Below are 17,486 nucleotides of genomic sequence, written 5' to 3' on the forward strand. Positions count from 1 at the left end.
CTTTGTATGCTTTTTTGTAAAATGTGTTTTCTGCAAGCATTTTATACGGTTTCTATTCTCTTCAAAACAGGAGTCATCTGATGAAATCATCATATCCAATATTTGACCTAGCATTTAGGTCACTCTTTATTTTCTCCATTAGGGCTAAAGGGCATCCACAATTTACATCCCAGTCAGTATATCATTTAATAAAAATTTGAAGAATCTACTAGTAAAGTCTCTAAATAGAGACCTTCTGTTTGGTCTTTCAAATGTAACAATAATTGCTAGATTTCACTTACAAAGATATGGTTTCAAAGTGCTTCTATTAGAAATGGCTCTTGAACAGCCAAATTATTTTGCTATATCTGTCTGTGTGACCTCAGTATTATGGTCTGCATATTCTAATATTTTAATGACTTTGACGCTGTACCAATAGATTGCCTGCAGGGTTGCAGCAGGTAAGCATCATAAAATGGAAATATTTCATTTTATAATACAGATCCCAACTCAGGTAATGAACACAACTCATAATGACTATGAAGAAACCATCCACTGCCATCTGTCTAAATCCCCAGGACAAACAAGCATGATAAATGACCATACAGTAGATAAATACTTATACCTGCAGAAATTCACACAATAGCCATTTCCCTCAGCATAATATGTTCTTCTTAGATATTTTTAAACTCTAAATTCACTAGGTTGAAATTATTCATAACGTGCATTATTTTATTTACTTCAAAATATAAGAACCCCACTGTATTTTTCGCAGTATAAGACGCACCTGTTTTCCTCAAAAAAGAGACTGAAAATCTGGGTGCTTCTTATATATTGAATACAGCATTTTTTGCCTCCCGAAGCCCCGCCTCTTCACCAAAATGGTCATGCATACCCTTATGGAGGCTTTCAAAGAGCTTCTGGGGGCTGGGGAGGGCAGAAATGAGCAAAAAACGGGCTGTTTTTTCCACCCCCAGATCCCAGCAGCATTCTATAAGCCTCCATAAGGCTATGCATGCAATTTTTTGACAAAGAACGGGCCCATTTTCATGAAAAACAGGCTGGTTTTTTCCTTGTTTTTGCCCCCCCCCACCAGGAGCACTCTGCAAACTCCCTCAAGACTGTTCTTGCCTTTTTAAAAAAAATGGACTCGTTTTTGCAAAAAATGGGCCGTTTTTGGGAGGTTTGAAGAGTGCAAAAAAAAATTCCTTTTGAAAAGCTCTTTAACTGATTGATGAGAATTACATTGATCAAGTGCTGTGCCAGCAGAAACAAAGTCTTAGGTGCTGCAGATTGTCAGCAATTTCCTTCTCCAGCACGTGGATAAATACACCTGGAAACATCTACCTACCTACCTACTCTCTCTCCCTACTTATCTACTGTATTTTTCTATATATATATTTCTCTCTCTCTATCCCTCTACCAACCTACCCTCTCTCTCTCTCCCTACCTAACTATATTTTTCTCTCTCTATCCCTCTACCTACCTACCTACTCTCTCGCTCTCCCCACCTATCTACTGTATTTCTCTCTCTATTTCCCTCTCTCTATGCCTCTACCAACCTACCTACTCTCTCTGTCTCTCTCCCTACCTATCTACTGCATTTCTCTCTCTCTATTTGTCTCTCTCTACCCCTCTACCTACCAACCTACCTACTCTTTCTCTCTCCCTATCTACTGTATTTCTCTCTTTCTATTTCTCTTTCTCTCTATCCCTTTATCTACCTACCTACGTACATATCTACCTAACTACTCTCTCTCTCTCTTTCTACCTACATACTGTATTTCTCTCTCTTTCTCTCCCTCTCTATCCCTCTATCTACCTACCTACTTTTTTAAAAATTTGCCTCTTCAAAACCTTGGTGTGTCTTGTATGCCAGTGCGTCTTATACTCCAAAAAATATGGTATCTTACTATTCTTGAAGTTTCTTTTGCTCATTTGGCCAAATATGGTCCTAGACAGAGGTGGTATTCAGCCATTTCTGACCAGTTCTGATGAACCAGTAGCGGAAATTTTGAGTAGTTTGGAGAACCAGCAAATACTACCTCTGGCTGGCCACACCCCTATCTATTTGCTGCCTCCCAAGTCCCAGCTGATCGGCTGGGTCTTCTTTTGTTGCCCTGCACAGGAGAACAGAGCTGGAAAGCAGGTTAGTGGGGCGGGGAGGAAATTAGGACTTTGGAGTAACCTTCCTCTGCCACACCACTAAGTCACATCATGCCCACCAAGCCACGCCCACAGAACTGGTACTAAATATTTTTGAATCCCACCATCCTAGAATTCTGTCCCTAAGGAGTAACAGTGAAGCAAACATCCCCATATTATCCTTGCTGGTAGTTAAAAAGCTTTTACCATTTCAATAACTCCAATATAGTTATATAAAATAATATTAACCTTGATCCAATTATTGTAAATTCAAGTGACGCTAATAATGCCATGCCTATTTTTAGATTGCTAAAATCTAAAATACAAGCTATATCAGTACCAATTTTTCTTTGAAAACCTTTTTGAGGAAGACATATTTTGAATAAATTTTATTTTTGTAGGAATTTGATTTTTTTCCCCAATAAACATAATTACTTTGGCTTTGTATTTTTATATGATCAATGGGATGTTAATCTATACTGCAATCCTTACATAGTGTATCTACACTGAGTGCTGAATTTCATCTTGTTGCATGTGTCACACTCTCATTTTTTGCCCTGGGAAAAGGAAGGAAGAGAGTGGCATTTAAAAATAAACCAAATGAAATTTATTTAAAACAACCAAATAATCAGCTTTAAGTGGTGGTAGATGAAACAATGGTAGGTAGAAAATTTTGGTCTCAAATGAGAAATTATAGTTTAGTTGCATCTGGAGGTCACATGTTTCCTTTTTTTATACAATACAATAGCAGAGTTGAAAGGGACCTTATACCGTTTCAGACAGATGGCTATCCAACATCTTCTTAAAGACTTCCAGTTTTGGAGCATTCACAACTTCTGAAGGCAAGTTGTTCCACTGATTAATTGTTCTAACAGTCAGAAAATTTCTCCTCAGTTCTAAGTTGCTTCTCTCCTTGATTAGTTTCCACCCATTGCTTCTTGTTCTACCCTCAGGTGCTTTGGAGAATAGCTTGACTCCCTCTTCCTTGTGGCAACCCCTGAGATATTGGAAGACTGCTATCATGTCTCCCTTAGTCCTTCTTTTCATTAAACTAGACATACCCAGTTCCTGCAACCGTTCTTCATGTATTTTAGCCTCCAGTCCCCTAATCATCTTTGTTGTTCTTCTCTGCACTCTTTCTAGAGTCTCCACATCTTTTTTACATGGTGGCAACCAAAACTGAATGCAGTATTCCACGTGTGGCCTTACCAAGGCATTATAAAGTGGTATTAACACTTCTCATGACTTTGATTCTATCCCTCTGTTTATGCAGTCTAGAACCGTGTTGGCTTTTTTGGCAGCTGCTGTACACTGCTGGCTCATATTTAAATGGTTGTCCATTAGGACTCCAAGATCCCTCTGCAAGTTACTACTATTGAGCAAGGTACCACCTATACTGTACCCATGCATTTCATTTTTCTTGCCTAAATGTAGAACCTTACTTTTTTTACCATTGAATTTCATTTTGTTAGATAGCACACAATGTTCAAGTGTGTCAAGATCCTTCTGTATATTAAGAAACAGTGCGTGTTTTATACTAGGATTTATTTATTTTCTCAAATATTTCATCATTTTACATGGGATCCTACCCTATTTTTTTTCATTATAACTGAGAAAGGTTTGGGAGACTTTTGCAATAAATGAATAGGGAAAATATATTTTCAGAGCTTCAAGATGAGAAGGTGGCAGGAGGAATGTTCCCCATTATAAGAATGTTCCCCATTATAAGAATACTAGGCAACCTGTGCCTTGCTGGGTCAATATTTCAAACATATTTCCTTACCTAAACAGAGAAACAGAATAATCACAGGCAGGCAAAAAAAAAAAAAAAAAAAAAAAGCAGTGGGATTGGGAGCAACTGCCTATTTTCTGTCAATTTTCCCATTGAATTTTCTTGTGGGAAGCTAGCAGGGAACATCAAAATCCTTCTTTCCTTCCTTCCAATCCATCCTATCCTTCCTATCTTTCCTTCCTTTCTTCCTTCCTATCCTTCCTATCCTTCTTCCTGCTTTCCTTTCTCTCTTTATTTATTCCTTCCTTACCCTTCCCTTAAATATGTGAATTATTAGTTTCTGGACAAAGGAAGGTGGCAGGACAATTAAAATACTATAGATGTGCAAATGAAGTTTTAACAATAAACATTGAATTCTAAGGAACAATGCTTGGAAGTAATTATTCCAACCTAGTGACTTTTTAAAAAAAAAATGTTGGCAAAGCAGCATGATGGTCCAAACCCACTGGAAGCAGAGGGGATTAAATGCCAGTTTGCATCATTCCATAATATGGCTCAGTGGGCTTCTCATCTCTCCCAGTGGAAGCCTGATAAATGCAAATGTAATTCAACTACATTTTGTGGAGCTAATGCCACAAAACTGCAAAGGAAGACTCAAAAACATTAGCTTTCAAATTTATAGCAGCTGGCTGAAATGACCCCATATTTGCTAGATATACAGTCGCCTGGAAAGGTCCCTGCTGTGTTTCTCTTGCAATTGTCAAAAGTCAGATCTGTGTATTTGCCAGAAGCGGCATGTAAGCCTATAACTATCTTGGTCTATGCTGAATTCAGAAGCACCCGAATTCCAAGAGCATCTCTCATTTCCCTTAGATAACAGATAACCCTTTATGCTGCCAGCGGTTTCTTAATCAATGTCTCACATATTGCTCCGACCATTATTCGCTAGTTGAGAAACAAACCTCAAGGAGGAAAACTTGCTTTCTGGTTTTAAGCCAAGGTTTTAGTATTCAGGAGTCCCAGACCTCATTCTTGAGTAAAATATAATTGAAGGCACAGTGCTCAAAATCTTCACAAAACCTGAATAGGACAAGAGTAAGCACACCGTAGATTCATGCATCAAAATGCATTATCTTCCCTGCTTTCTCAGATTTTTTTCAAAATTATCTTTAGTAGCTAGCTTCAGTATCTAGATTCATCAGAACCTGATGAATAATACATTATAGCTATTTTACACAATTAATGCACCAAATCTTTGATATTATCACCCTGTTACATTTTAGTATCTAAATACTATAGGCCTTTGCAATTTAAGGACTAATGTTATATTATAGTTTAGGCCGTGTTGTGTGAGTGACAGATACGATGCCAAATTATGACTTTAACATATTTTGTTGTTTGTTATTATTTTGTTTTAGAACTTTGCCAGAGTTTGTTGCATAAATTCAAATCCAGAAAGTATACACAGATAACTGATTCAGCTGGATTCATTAACTTATTTATATACATAAGAATAGATGAATAAATGTACAATACCAACAGGTGGTTCTTTCAAGTAAACACAAGGCAGGAGAGTTATAGGCAAACACAAGCAGTTAGCTTCATTTCAGCAGACAGGCCCAGACAGAGTGCTAGTTTACTTCTCAAAGCAGCAGACTGCTTAATACTGCTAAGCCACATCCAGACTTCTTACTTAAGTTTCTATTTCCAGTTCTCTGCACAGATCTGTTTAAGCTCCCATTGGCTGACTTAGTTGCAATGCCTATTCATTGGATGACCTTGTTCCCATGTCTCTCCCAGTCATGAATATTTTAACAAACTTTTAACTATTCCTTGAGTGTTTTTAATTGTCTTTGACTATAATAAATATTTTACATTTTTTATGTTCAATATTCAAGGGAAACCATGCAGATGAACTATAAATTCCTTTACTTCTTCTCAAATCTAAAAAAGTGTATTAAGTCTAGCATCATCTCTCTCATATTATTTTTATATCATTTTTATTTTACTCTTTCCAAATATTTACATACCAGAGATATTATAGCTATCAACAGGATAGAAAATGTATTCAATATAATGATAGTTCTCTTGTAATATATTCAGAACTACAAAACAATCATCATCCATATTATCAAAAGGTGATAATCTGAGACTAATTCTGTAATTAGTATTTATGAACTATTACCTATACATCTTACTGACAGTTCTCCTAAGTATTTAAACTCTAAGCCATTAGAAATTACACTATTTTTGCCTGTAGAGTAAAATAAAATTATCTCTCTGTTTTGGAGGCTGAATGATTAATCTAATTGATGCTCATAATGAATGAAGTATTTTTTCTGCTCAACATAATTTCTCCCAGATGAACTCCGGTTGATTTTATACTAATGTTAATTTTTTGTTTTTGTGCGCCTTGTATTGCTTCATGATAAGAGTCAATCCATATATGTCCAATAATTTCTTACTGATTAGTTTTGAATGCTGGTTTTCAACATTTTAGGAAAAACCAAGGTTCAAGTCAATTCATTTCACATTACACAGTGAAAAGCTGGGGTCTTTTCACATAACAAACCAAATTTCTATACAACTTTTTTTGAACTCAGCTTTGGTTGTTTTACTCTTCTGCTGCTTAATTCTTCAATATGTCCAAAGAAGAACATTCTGATTTAAACAGGCTTTTAAACCAGAACAAAGCATAGATTAACCAAGCATGTGAAATAGTAATACTGTAGAAATAGCAATAGCACTTAGACTTATAAACCACTTCACAGTGCTTTTCAGCTCTCTCTGAGTGGTTTATTGAATCAGCATATTGCCCCCAACAATCTAGGTTCTCATTTTACCAACCTCAGAAGGATAGAAGGCTGAGACAACCTTGAGCCTGTTGAGATTTGAGCTGCCAAATTGCAGGCAGCCACCAGCTAGCAGAAGAAGCCTGCAGTACTGCATTCTAACCACTGCACTATCATGGCTCTTATAAAGCTGATAAAGGAGTACAGAGACTTGTCATTTATTCCCAGACTGTTAAATCTAAATAAATTTCCCTTTCCTCATTCTGAAACTGCTGTTTGTCGATCGAATTATTAGTATTACCTGCATGTATATGAATTACTCTAGATTTCTTAATGGTGTTCTCCTATTTCTGAAATGGCTGTTTGTTAATAGTGCAATGCACAGATATCCTGTAGGATCTGAAAGCAAGAAACATAATTACTTGTTGATTACTTTTATTTATTTTTAATCAACTTTGACCAATTGGAAGATTGCTCCTCCTGAGGGGTACAGAAAAAATACAAGACTTGCAGGATGCAGGTAGAAAATGAGCAGAAGGGCAATGAACAAAATATGTTACCTTAGTTACAACACAAAATGGAATCTCTGAATCTGCAGCACCAGCAAACAGATATTTTCTGTTTTATATATTCTGTAAACCAATATAGAGATGCTATTGGGTCTGATTGCATTCTGTGCAAAATGAGAAAAAGTTGGATTATGAACTCCAGTAAAACACCTACATTTCAAACATATTTTCTTGGAAGGGGAAGTTGTTTCAAACTCTGTGGAAATTGCAAAATAATGCCATCAAAAGCCTTCAAATATATTCTCAGATTTTCTTTTCCCGTGTGCTTACAAAATATGTCCTTACCTGTGTGGCCAGTAATATTGCAGATCTATAGCCCAGCTGTTTCAGTTTCACAATGCTGAGTCATCCCTAAATATCCACACATGTACCTGCTTTGCTGGAAAGCAGAAATAGAGCCAGGGGTGGGTTTCAACCGGTTCGCGGCGGTCCCTGCGAACCGGTTGGTCGCCGAACCCGGAAGTAAGTAACTTCCGGAAATGGCGAAGGGCGCGCCCATCCGCACGCGGTCCTTACCCGGTTTTGATGAGTTCTGCGCTTCCACGCATGCGCAGGACGCATACAGCGCCTGCGCAATCGTCCAGGAGCACCTGGAGCGTTGCGCAGATGCTAGTACGCATGCGTGCACCGCGCACGTGCACGAGGACGCTGCCGGCCCCGTTCCAACCGAACCAGTTGGAACGGGGAGAGAAACCCACCCCTGAATAGAGCTATTCTATTTGTGTGCCACTTTAAATGGAGATGTGGATTTTCATATTTTAAAACCCTATGTCAAATCAATTCTTAAAAATATGTTGGAAAAAAGCTGCCCACCACCTTCTATTTTGCCACCTGAGCATTTTCTCATGTTCAGTCTTCTGTGTGTGTGTATGTGTGTGTGTGTGTCTGTATGTGTGTGTGTGTATGTATGTATATATACATACATATATATATATACACACACACATACATATATACACATACATATATATATATACACACATACATGCACATATGTACATATGCACTTATGTACATATGTACATATGTACATATGTACATATGTACATATACATATACATATACATATACATATACATATACATATACATATACATATACATATACATATACATATATATACATATATCACAATGTTTGCTGTTTCACTTAAGCATGTTAAGCTTGATAATACTGAAATTAGCAGGAAAAACAAATATGGCTTTCAGTGTTTCCAATGTCATTTATGTATTCCTAACAGTTCATCCACTTCAACCATTTGAGAAGCATCTGAACATTTTACTTCTACAAAGAAAAGCTGCTCCTCGCAAGACCATCCAGCACTCATTCAATCAGTTGTAAAACTACTTGCATTAATTTACACCAAACTATTGATCTTAACATAATTTCTGGGAACTCCCTATGGTTTCAAATAAGAGTTATTCCCATCCTACTAGAAGATATTAAGGAGAGAATCAGAGATCTTTTTCATGCAAATTAAAGATATGAATGCAACAAACGTATGATTCTAAGGCTGAATGGAGCCAGAAGACTGAATAAAATCTTACCCACTCAACTTTCTCAAAAGACACTGGAAACCCATTATGTTCTTAAAGCAATTTATTTTCCTTCATGTCTAGTAATATTGCAGGGACATTGCAGGCTCTCAAAAAATCTTGTGCAACTGAATTTTCTTTCTTACGCCAAACACTAATGAAAAAGTTAGTACAATGATCTGTACATCTTAAAATAAATGATTTCACCTGAAGAAAATTAGTTTGAACTAATGTTAATGCTAATATATTATGTTAGTGGCATCTAAAAACTAATTCTGTTTTCCAACAAAATATCTACAAAAGTGTTTGGGAATTGATGGCTAGATTGTATCTCAAACCTATACCCATACATTGTAGTCATTTCCAGACCAGGAAGGACATATGCAGAACAGAAGAGTTACTTATAATAACACCCCATTGAAATATACTCTTAACTTGGTTACAACTGATATATAGATCATTGCATGGCTACTCATGGCTATTTAAATATATCATTGCAACATTGGTGCAGTAAGTGTGCTATATGTATCTCTGAAGTCAGAATAAAAGCATGTTTGTCTATCAATAGTCTTTCAAAATACCAATATTATTAATAAAATGCAACTCTTGTAACAATCTTCCTTGATGTGGAACAATCTTCCTTGCAAACAAGTTTGTAAAAGATGAATTCATGATAGATAAAATTCGAATGTAGCTAAGAAAAAGAAGTAATGAAATGAACACTCTGTAGCATTAACAGGAATTATCACTATGTCTTTTACGTTATGAGTATTGACTAAGAGAACATTCAGATACCAAAATCAACGATAAGATCAAGAGTTTGGTCATTTCACTGTTTTAGCTAGGAACAATGTCCGGAGAAAGACAATAGCAGAATCTCCAAAACTCTATGCTTCAAACTAACCTAAATATCCATCATTCATTCCTATGATTGTATGAATAGAATATATAAAACACAACAATCCAGGTAGTCTTCGACTTACAACCACAGTTGCAACCAGAATTTCTGTTCCTAAGCAAGGAAGTTGTTAAGTGAGTTTCACCAAATTTTAGTATCCTTTTTCATGGTATAAAATCACTACATTGTTAAGTGAATCATATTTTTTGTTAAGCAAATCCAACTTCCCCCATTGACTTTTTCAACAGGAAAGGTTGCAAATGGTGATTACATGACCAGGGACAATACTCTATTGTACGGGTATCAAACTTTCCACGTCACGATGCCATCACATGATGTATCGTGACATTTTTTCCCCTTTGCCGAGCTGGGGTGGGTGTGGCTTGCGCGTGATGCATCTGGCCTGCAGGCCGCCAGTTTAACACCCCTGCTCTATTGTAAATGCTTCCAGTTACTGAGTGCCCAAATTTTGACCAGATGACCATAGGGATCCTGCAAATGCCATAAGTACAAGGACCAGTCATAGAACAGATCATTACTTGAACAGTTGCTAAACAAAGATTACCAGTAACGTACAGGAAAATAAACAACTGCAGAAATCCAGGTTCAGAATGTTTAATTCTTTCCTTACCTGTACTTTAATTTCCTGGAATTGCCATCCCCAGGAGTGCTCCTTTTCCAGACAATATTTGTTAATTAAAAAGCAATGTTAACTACGAGAGTTGAATGAAATGTTTGCACTTTTGTATATTTTTAAGCTTGTCCATAGTGGGGGAAAAAAACCCACATTTTATATCTTCAGTCATGCCATGATAGTTCTTTCAACTTATTCGAGTCAAACATATACCCATAAATATATTCCTTACATTTTGGAAAAGATGAATGCTGCATGACACCAAGCCTGAACTTATATAGCAGATGGGAAAATAGTGAGGTTCAGTTTTGCAATTGTCTTTTGGGTGGCTCATGATGTATCAGGCCTAACATGTCCATGCTGCAAGGAAACTTTCTTCCTGTGCTTCCAAATTTGGCTTGATTTTTATTTCAAAATTTTGAGTGTTCTAATGTTGTAATTCTAAGGTGCTAGATCCAAAGAAATCTACGCAAGTAACAATATTTGCGTTCCAAAAACTGTAACCCTATGTTTTCTTACTGAAACTTGCATTTTTATACTTTTTTAAGAGATGAAGCTCTATATACCATAATTCATATTCCATGGACTGACATTTTCTTTGGGGTCATCATGATGAGCCCATGTTTCATGTGCTGTCATAATCTTGTGAAGAATTTCCTCACCTTTGTTCTCCTAACAACTGACAACAATTGCTGGCTAATTTCAACTCTTCCAGTTTCCATTCTGCCATCAGCATGTGAGAAATTTATCTTGCCACAAACGTATTAATGCTGAAGAACATAAATAATGTGACCCATACATTTCTGAAAAATACCAAAGGGACAGCAATTTCCCTTTGAGTGATCTATTGATTGTCCTTAATCAGTTCATCAGCTTTCCTATACAAAAACATTTGCTATCACAGGTTATCCACTTCATTCTTAATAACACAAATTATGTCTTCCCAGTTCACCATCTTTACATGGTTTTTTTAAGCATAATTCAATACTCAGCATAACTCAATATTCAAATTAATACAATCCCTATAAATGACTCACTGGAGAAGAATCTAATGCTGGAAAAGATTGAGGGCAAAAAAGAAGGGGATGACAGTGAATGAGGTGGCTGGCTAGAGTCATTGAAGCAGTAGGCATGAGCTTAAATGGACTCCAGAGGATGGTAGATGACAGGAAGGCCTGGAGGAATGTTGTCCATGAGGTCATGATGGGTTGGACATGACTTTGTAACTAACAACAACAACTATAAATTACTAAAATTTGATAGTGAATTTCAATTGGAGGGACATCTTCACCAGTCAAAAATTCATTTGTGATACATTGCTTAAAGTTCACTGATGTGTATTCACAGCAGGTTTCCATTTCACAAACATCAGCAACACAACCTTTTCTCACATCAACTTTCTGTCCACTGAAGTGAAAGAAAGATACACATCAGGGAAAGAAATGAACACTTCAGAGCTTCTAGTGTGTTAGTACTGACATCTGTTCATGATTTAGAACATAGGACGCATAACTTTCATTTTTAATCCTTCTACATTAGTCAATGCAATACACAATCTATCCAATGGCCTCAGTAGTGTATTGCATTTATTAGGACAATCAGAATTATTTAGCAACAACATATTACTATAATGGGAACTAAATTAAAATTTAGCTTCTTTTGATCTTGTAATTCCAACTTCTATAAATCTAGTTGCTATTAGGATAACAATAACCAAGTTTTTTTCTTGATTTCAATAAAGTATAAAGGAATGTTTGAAAATATGTCTGTGTGTATGTGTTTTAAGTAGAAAGATGGGTTGGTCACATAAAGGAAGCTACCATAATATCTCACTGATTGCAACAAACGCATAACATATTATTCAATATTTGTTTTAACCAAGTTTGGTTGCAGAAGTCATAGTGGCCAGCTTCTATATAACACTAAATCATAAAACTCATTTTACAAGTCAAAGCAGCTAGATTCACAAATCACACAGACCCAGAATAAATCACATTAAGATTGGTATAATATGTAAACTCTGCCACTGCAAAGCTAGCCTTCAATTCCTGTTTTAAGATTTATTTTTACAGATTACTGTGAAATAAATGTTTCTTAAAACTCATAGAACCAATCAGTTGCATATTTAATTCCCCTCTTTAAGAACTAATTTTCTAATATTTACACATCCAAATATGAACAAGCCCCAAGATTTAATTTCTTCATAGATAGCTCTTTGAATTTCCTTCCTCACCCTTCTTAAAGATAGTGGGAAGAATATCTAATTAAAACCTAAAAGATGCCTCCTCCTCATGCTAGTAACTGTGTTACATCAATTAAATGGGTAAGTAGAAGCTGTCCCCAGAAGGAGTATCATGTGATCCTGTATTGATTAAGACTGCAGTGGAATGTTATTTGCAATTGCATTGCATAATGGCAATCAGGAAGTAGCTGTCATGCTTTCAAAAGACAAATTGCTGGCATCTGAGACAATTCATAGGCTCCCTTTCTTTTTGCTGTTCTCAAGTCACAGTTAATGCATGTTCTACAGGGATTAGTTTCTTAAATCTGTCTCCTTCACTGTCTTCGGCAGTTTAAAAAAAAGAGAGAGAGAGAGCTATAATTTAGATGACCCTGTATTAGAGACGATGTTAACTAATTGCAATGTCTATCAGCATTTTGTTAATTTCATATTATTTAATAGGATGAAATTTTAACCAACAATTTAAACAAATAAATATGCAGCAGCTTATGTTATGATCCTTACTAAAGACCGAACTGTAGTCAAGGAGGATTCAGAATTCTGTATTATTCCTTCAAATCTTCATTTCTGTGACATAACTTTATGAAGGATTGCTTTCATGCAACACTGTGGACCTATAGTTTAAAGAAATGAATGGTCTGAGAATAATAAGTGTTTTTCCTGAGCAGTTTCAGGAATAAGAAGCAGCTATCCTACCAAATAACATTACATGTGTTTAAAATAGAATAGAATAGAATAGAATAGAATAGAATAGAATAGAATAGAATAGAATAGAATTCTTTATTGGCCAAGTGTAATTAGACACACAAGGAATTTGTCTTTGGTGCATATGCTCTCAATGTACATAAAAGAAAAGATACATTCACCATGAATCATAAGATACAAACCTTTATGATAGTCATAGAGTACAAATAAGCAATCAAATCATTCTAGGAAATAATTAATATAATGGGGCTAAAGTCTACCCAACTATGACAAGCAAAGGAATATGATGAAATTAATTCTTTTTAAAGTTGCTGAGCACTTGATATCTTTGTGTATTAGCAAAGGAAGATTAAGTATCATCTATGCATTATGTTTTTACAAATCAGGTTGTAGAAAATCATATAGCTATCCATCTTTCAAATGTATCTTAATAAGAGTGTTTTGGAACTAGGTGGTGATGCCCTCCTTTTCTTTTCATCTCTAACAAGTCAACCTGATCGGGCTTCTTTTTCTGGCTATCGTTCACAGGCTCTTAAGAATGAAACAGAATTTTAATGTTCTCAAGAGTGAAACACAGAACTCTTTTTAGTGCATACAATTAACCCTTGCAGCTGAGTGCCATGATTATACAGAAGAAAAAATGAGCAGAATTTGATTTGTTTCATTCCTCCTAGGAGCAGGATTATAAATCTTAATAAGAGGATAGGGTAGGCTATCAGATCTACACTGCAAAAATTGGACACCTACTATATGGTAGCAATTCCGAACAAAAAAATTGCTCTTAACTTTTTTATTATCTAATATTGTCCCAATTTTTGCTCTCCAAATCTGTTCTTAGTACGGTATATATTGAGCCTTGGTGGTGCAGTGGTTAGAGTGCAGTACTGCAGGCTGCTTCTGCTATCTGTCAGCTGCCTGCAATTTGGCAGTTCAAATCTCACCTGGCTCAAGGTTGACTCAGTCCTTCTGAGATGGGTAAAATGAGGACCCAGATGGTTGGAGGCAATAGGCTGACTCTGTAAACCCCTTAGAGAGGGTTGTAAAGCACTGTGAAGTGGTACATAAGTCTAATAGCTATAGCTATTGCTATATATTGAACATATCCCAAATTCAGTGTGCCATCAATTGGTTATCCACCAAATCTTTTTTTTAAATGTTGCTCCCTAATGGATTCCAGTGGAATTCATCTATCCACTACACTTGACAAGTTAAGATGTGGCAGGTTTACCTTTCCAGTGCTTATACTTTATGATTTAAACAAATATATTATGAATTGCAAAAATAACATGTCAACGTGATTATTATTCTGAAGTGAGCAGCTAAAATTCATCTTGGGAAAATTATAAGCTTGTAAAACTTGAAAGGTTACCTTTTTTATAATCATGGTGCAGGTTTATATGTAATTTTACACATACCACTATTTCTGGATTTCAAACATATTTCACTGTTTACCTGCTTGGCACTTTTATAAACACACACACGTACGTACGTACATACGTACGTACGTATGTAAAATTGACAACTGATCATCCATGATTCTATAATCAAACAAAACCAGCCTAGAACAATATATAATTAATCAGAAGTTGTCTGTACCATAAGAGTTAATTCACCTGGTAGCTATATTAACTTCAGTGAAATCATTCATTATGATGACAGGTTCCTGAACAAAGTTCTCCAGGCAAAACTCTGCATCAACAATTCCAGAATCCAGAAGACTCAAGTCTAAATGTCTTTTTGAAAATCCATTTCTTTTTCTTTTCCAAATCCACATGAAGAATAATACAGAAAGAACAAATATACAAATCTAAATATTATGAAAAGATCTAATTTTAACCTCTTTATGTTGCATTAGGTAAAGGAAACTGTTCCCCTCGCAAATATGTGCTAGTCATTCCCAACTCTAGAAGGCAGTGCTCATCTCCATTTCAAAAGAGCCAGTGCTGTCTGAAGATGTCTCCGTGGTCATATGGCTGGCATGACTAAACACCGAAGGCACACGGAAGGCTGTTATCTTCCCACCAAAGGTAGTTCCTATTTTTGTACTTGAATTTTAACATGCTTTCAAACTGCTAGCTTGGCAGAAGCTGGGACAAGTAACAGGAGCTCACTCCATTACTTGGTGCTAGGGATTCAAACGCTGAACTGCTGACCTTTCTGATCGACAAGCTCAGTGTCTTAGCCACTGAGCCACCACATCCCTTCTATGTTGCACTACTTAGGGTTTAAATGCCTAATGAATTACCTCCTCCTTTATGAACCTTCCATTTAAGAAATATGGAGTGTGGTGACTAAAGCAGATACTTTTTGGTAGTGAGTCTCTTATTTGATTTCGCATTCCTTTCCTTAAGAGCTTTATCTATTTATTCTTAGAAATGGATTAAGACTTTATTTTACCAGGCTTTAAATTAGTTGTTAGACCTGTGCCATTTCTTCGGAATCAAGATTTAAGAGCTTGATTTTGGTATATCTTTAAAAAATATTCTGTGTTGTTCCAAATACTACTTCATTAAATAGAAGCAATTAAAATTCTTAAATAATAAGTATATTCTTACACATAAATCTAAACCTGCATATGTGATTTATTAGATGTCAGCCCTTAAAGGAGTAGTTGCTGGTGAACATGAATTCAATTAGACCTTGCTTGTAATTTCCTAAGAACAACTGGTAGAATTCTGGACTAGATAGGTTTTTAGTATGATCTACAGCTTTTGTCACGAGCAGTCACAACTGGTTTTAATTGTATTTTAATCCATTTTTTTTTTGCTATTTTTGCTTCTCCCATTACTATTTCTCCATTCTCTTCCAGCTTAGATTATGACATTTGTTTTGTATTTCTTTCTGCTAGAATTTTCTTGATATTTAAGAAAGTTTAAAATATGAAGTATTTTCAGTTAAGTATTGCAGATAAGAATATATTACAGTATTATTCATAACATTAAACAATAGTTTTACTTTGTATCAATATCAATAATGGTCAATTCCAGTACTATCCTTACTCAAACACTAGTGTGATCATATTTGAGGCAAAATACATTTGGCAAATCATAATATAGTCTCTACCAGGGAGCACAACTATTGTATATCTTGACTGAAGATTGGTACACTTCTATCTGGGATGTCATCCTCTTCCATTGAGTATGCAGTTGTGGGAGGGGATGCATATGGAGCAGTGAGTAAGGAAGGGGACACACAACTAGCCAGCAAGATCAGTCAAATCAACCTGGTGATCCATAAGGTGACAGATGTTGCAGCCAAATCACCCCCACGTCTGGTGTTGATATATTCCTTGCTATGATACCATGCAGCTAGAGTGGTAATACTTGCCTCTGTTTCTAAAAATAGAAAATGAAGATTCACTTACCTTAAAAAGTCTTAAAATGTTAGCCACCATGATGGACACTGAACTCGCCGCTGCACCTATTACTCCGGTTATCTTGTCTGGCTTGGTAAAAATAGGAGGATCTCCATTAGCACATTTCACATCAGACCCATCTTTTTCTATCAAAGCTTGCACAAAAGTTAATGACTGCTCCAGGGCATAAGTGTCTCTGGAACATGTGTCTAGAATTCGAACACCTAATGTGACATTGGCAAGAAGGTCAGGGTCCTTATTGATCTGATCAATTGCATATAGCATTGCCTCAAGCCGATGGATTCCCTTTTCTTTCTTGAGTTCACCACAAGGTACTCCTCTTTCCCCCTTAGCATGGACAGGAAACAGTCCTCCCAAGATCACATCTCCGTCGAGTCGAATGGAATGGGCATATTCCTGGCCATAAGTTCCTCGTATCATAGGGATTATCCAACAGAATCTGGCTGCAAGCAGGAAAAAATGATGGCAAGATGCTAGAAGCTTGTCCTTGTATACCATTTTTCCTGAAGTTGGTGTTGCAATCCAAGATCCAGATTTTCTCCTTGCTACAGGAAGTAGTGGATATTTTGAAACTGTCTCTTCCGAAGGCTATCATCAGTACCTGGTGATTGAGAATATAGGACCTTGTAGTAGGTAGAAAAGAGGAGCTGTTGATTGTTATTTTTAATAAATGTCTTTAAGTGGTTTCTGACATAAAGAATCCATTTCAGTTAAGCATGCCAAGTGCTTTTCTTGCTTTTCAAGTGTTTTCGATGACTACAGATTAATATTAGAGTAAGTGTTCCCAGAGTCAGGAAAAGGCCACCAATTCAAATCCTTGGATAGTATCTTGTAACTGAATTTCTCCTGAAGTATTAGAGAGAGAGAATGTTTAGTTAA

The 17,486-nt window shown here is 36.2% G+C and overlaps 1 protein-coding gene across 1 annotated transcript in view; it reads right to left on the reverse strand.

The window, feature by feature from the left end:
* GRM8 (glutamate metabotropic receptor 8) overlaps positions 1–17,105 on the reverse strand; it is a 497,152-nt gene extending 480,047 nt beyond the window's left edge. The window contains exon 1 of the mRNA XM_032221399.1: positions 16,596–17,105. Within this exon, the coding sequence (XP_032077290.1) occupies positions 16,596–17,105 (510 nt within the window). The remainder of the gene's footprint in view (positions 1–16,595) is intronic.
* Between the last annotated feature and the right edge of the window lie 381 nt (positions 17,106–17,486).

This window comes from Thamnophis elegans, chromosome 7 (genome assembly GCF_009769535.1).
Source record: "Thamnophis elegans isolate rThaEle1 chromosome 7, rThaEle1.pri, whole genome shotgun sequence".
Taxonomy (NCBI): domain Eukaryota; kingdom Metazoa; phylum Chordata; class Lepidosauria; order Squamata; family Colubridae; genus Thamnophis; species Thamnophis elegans.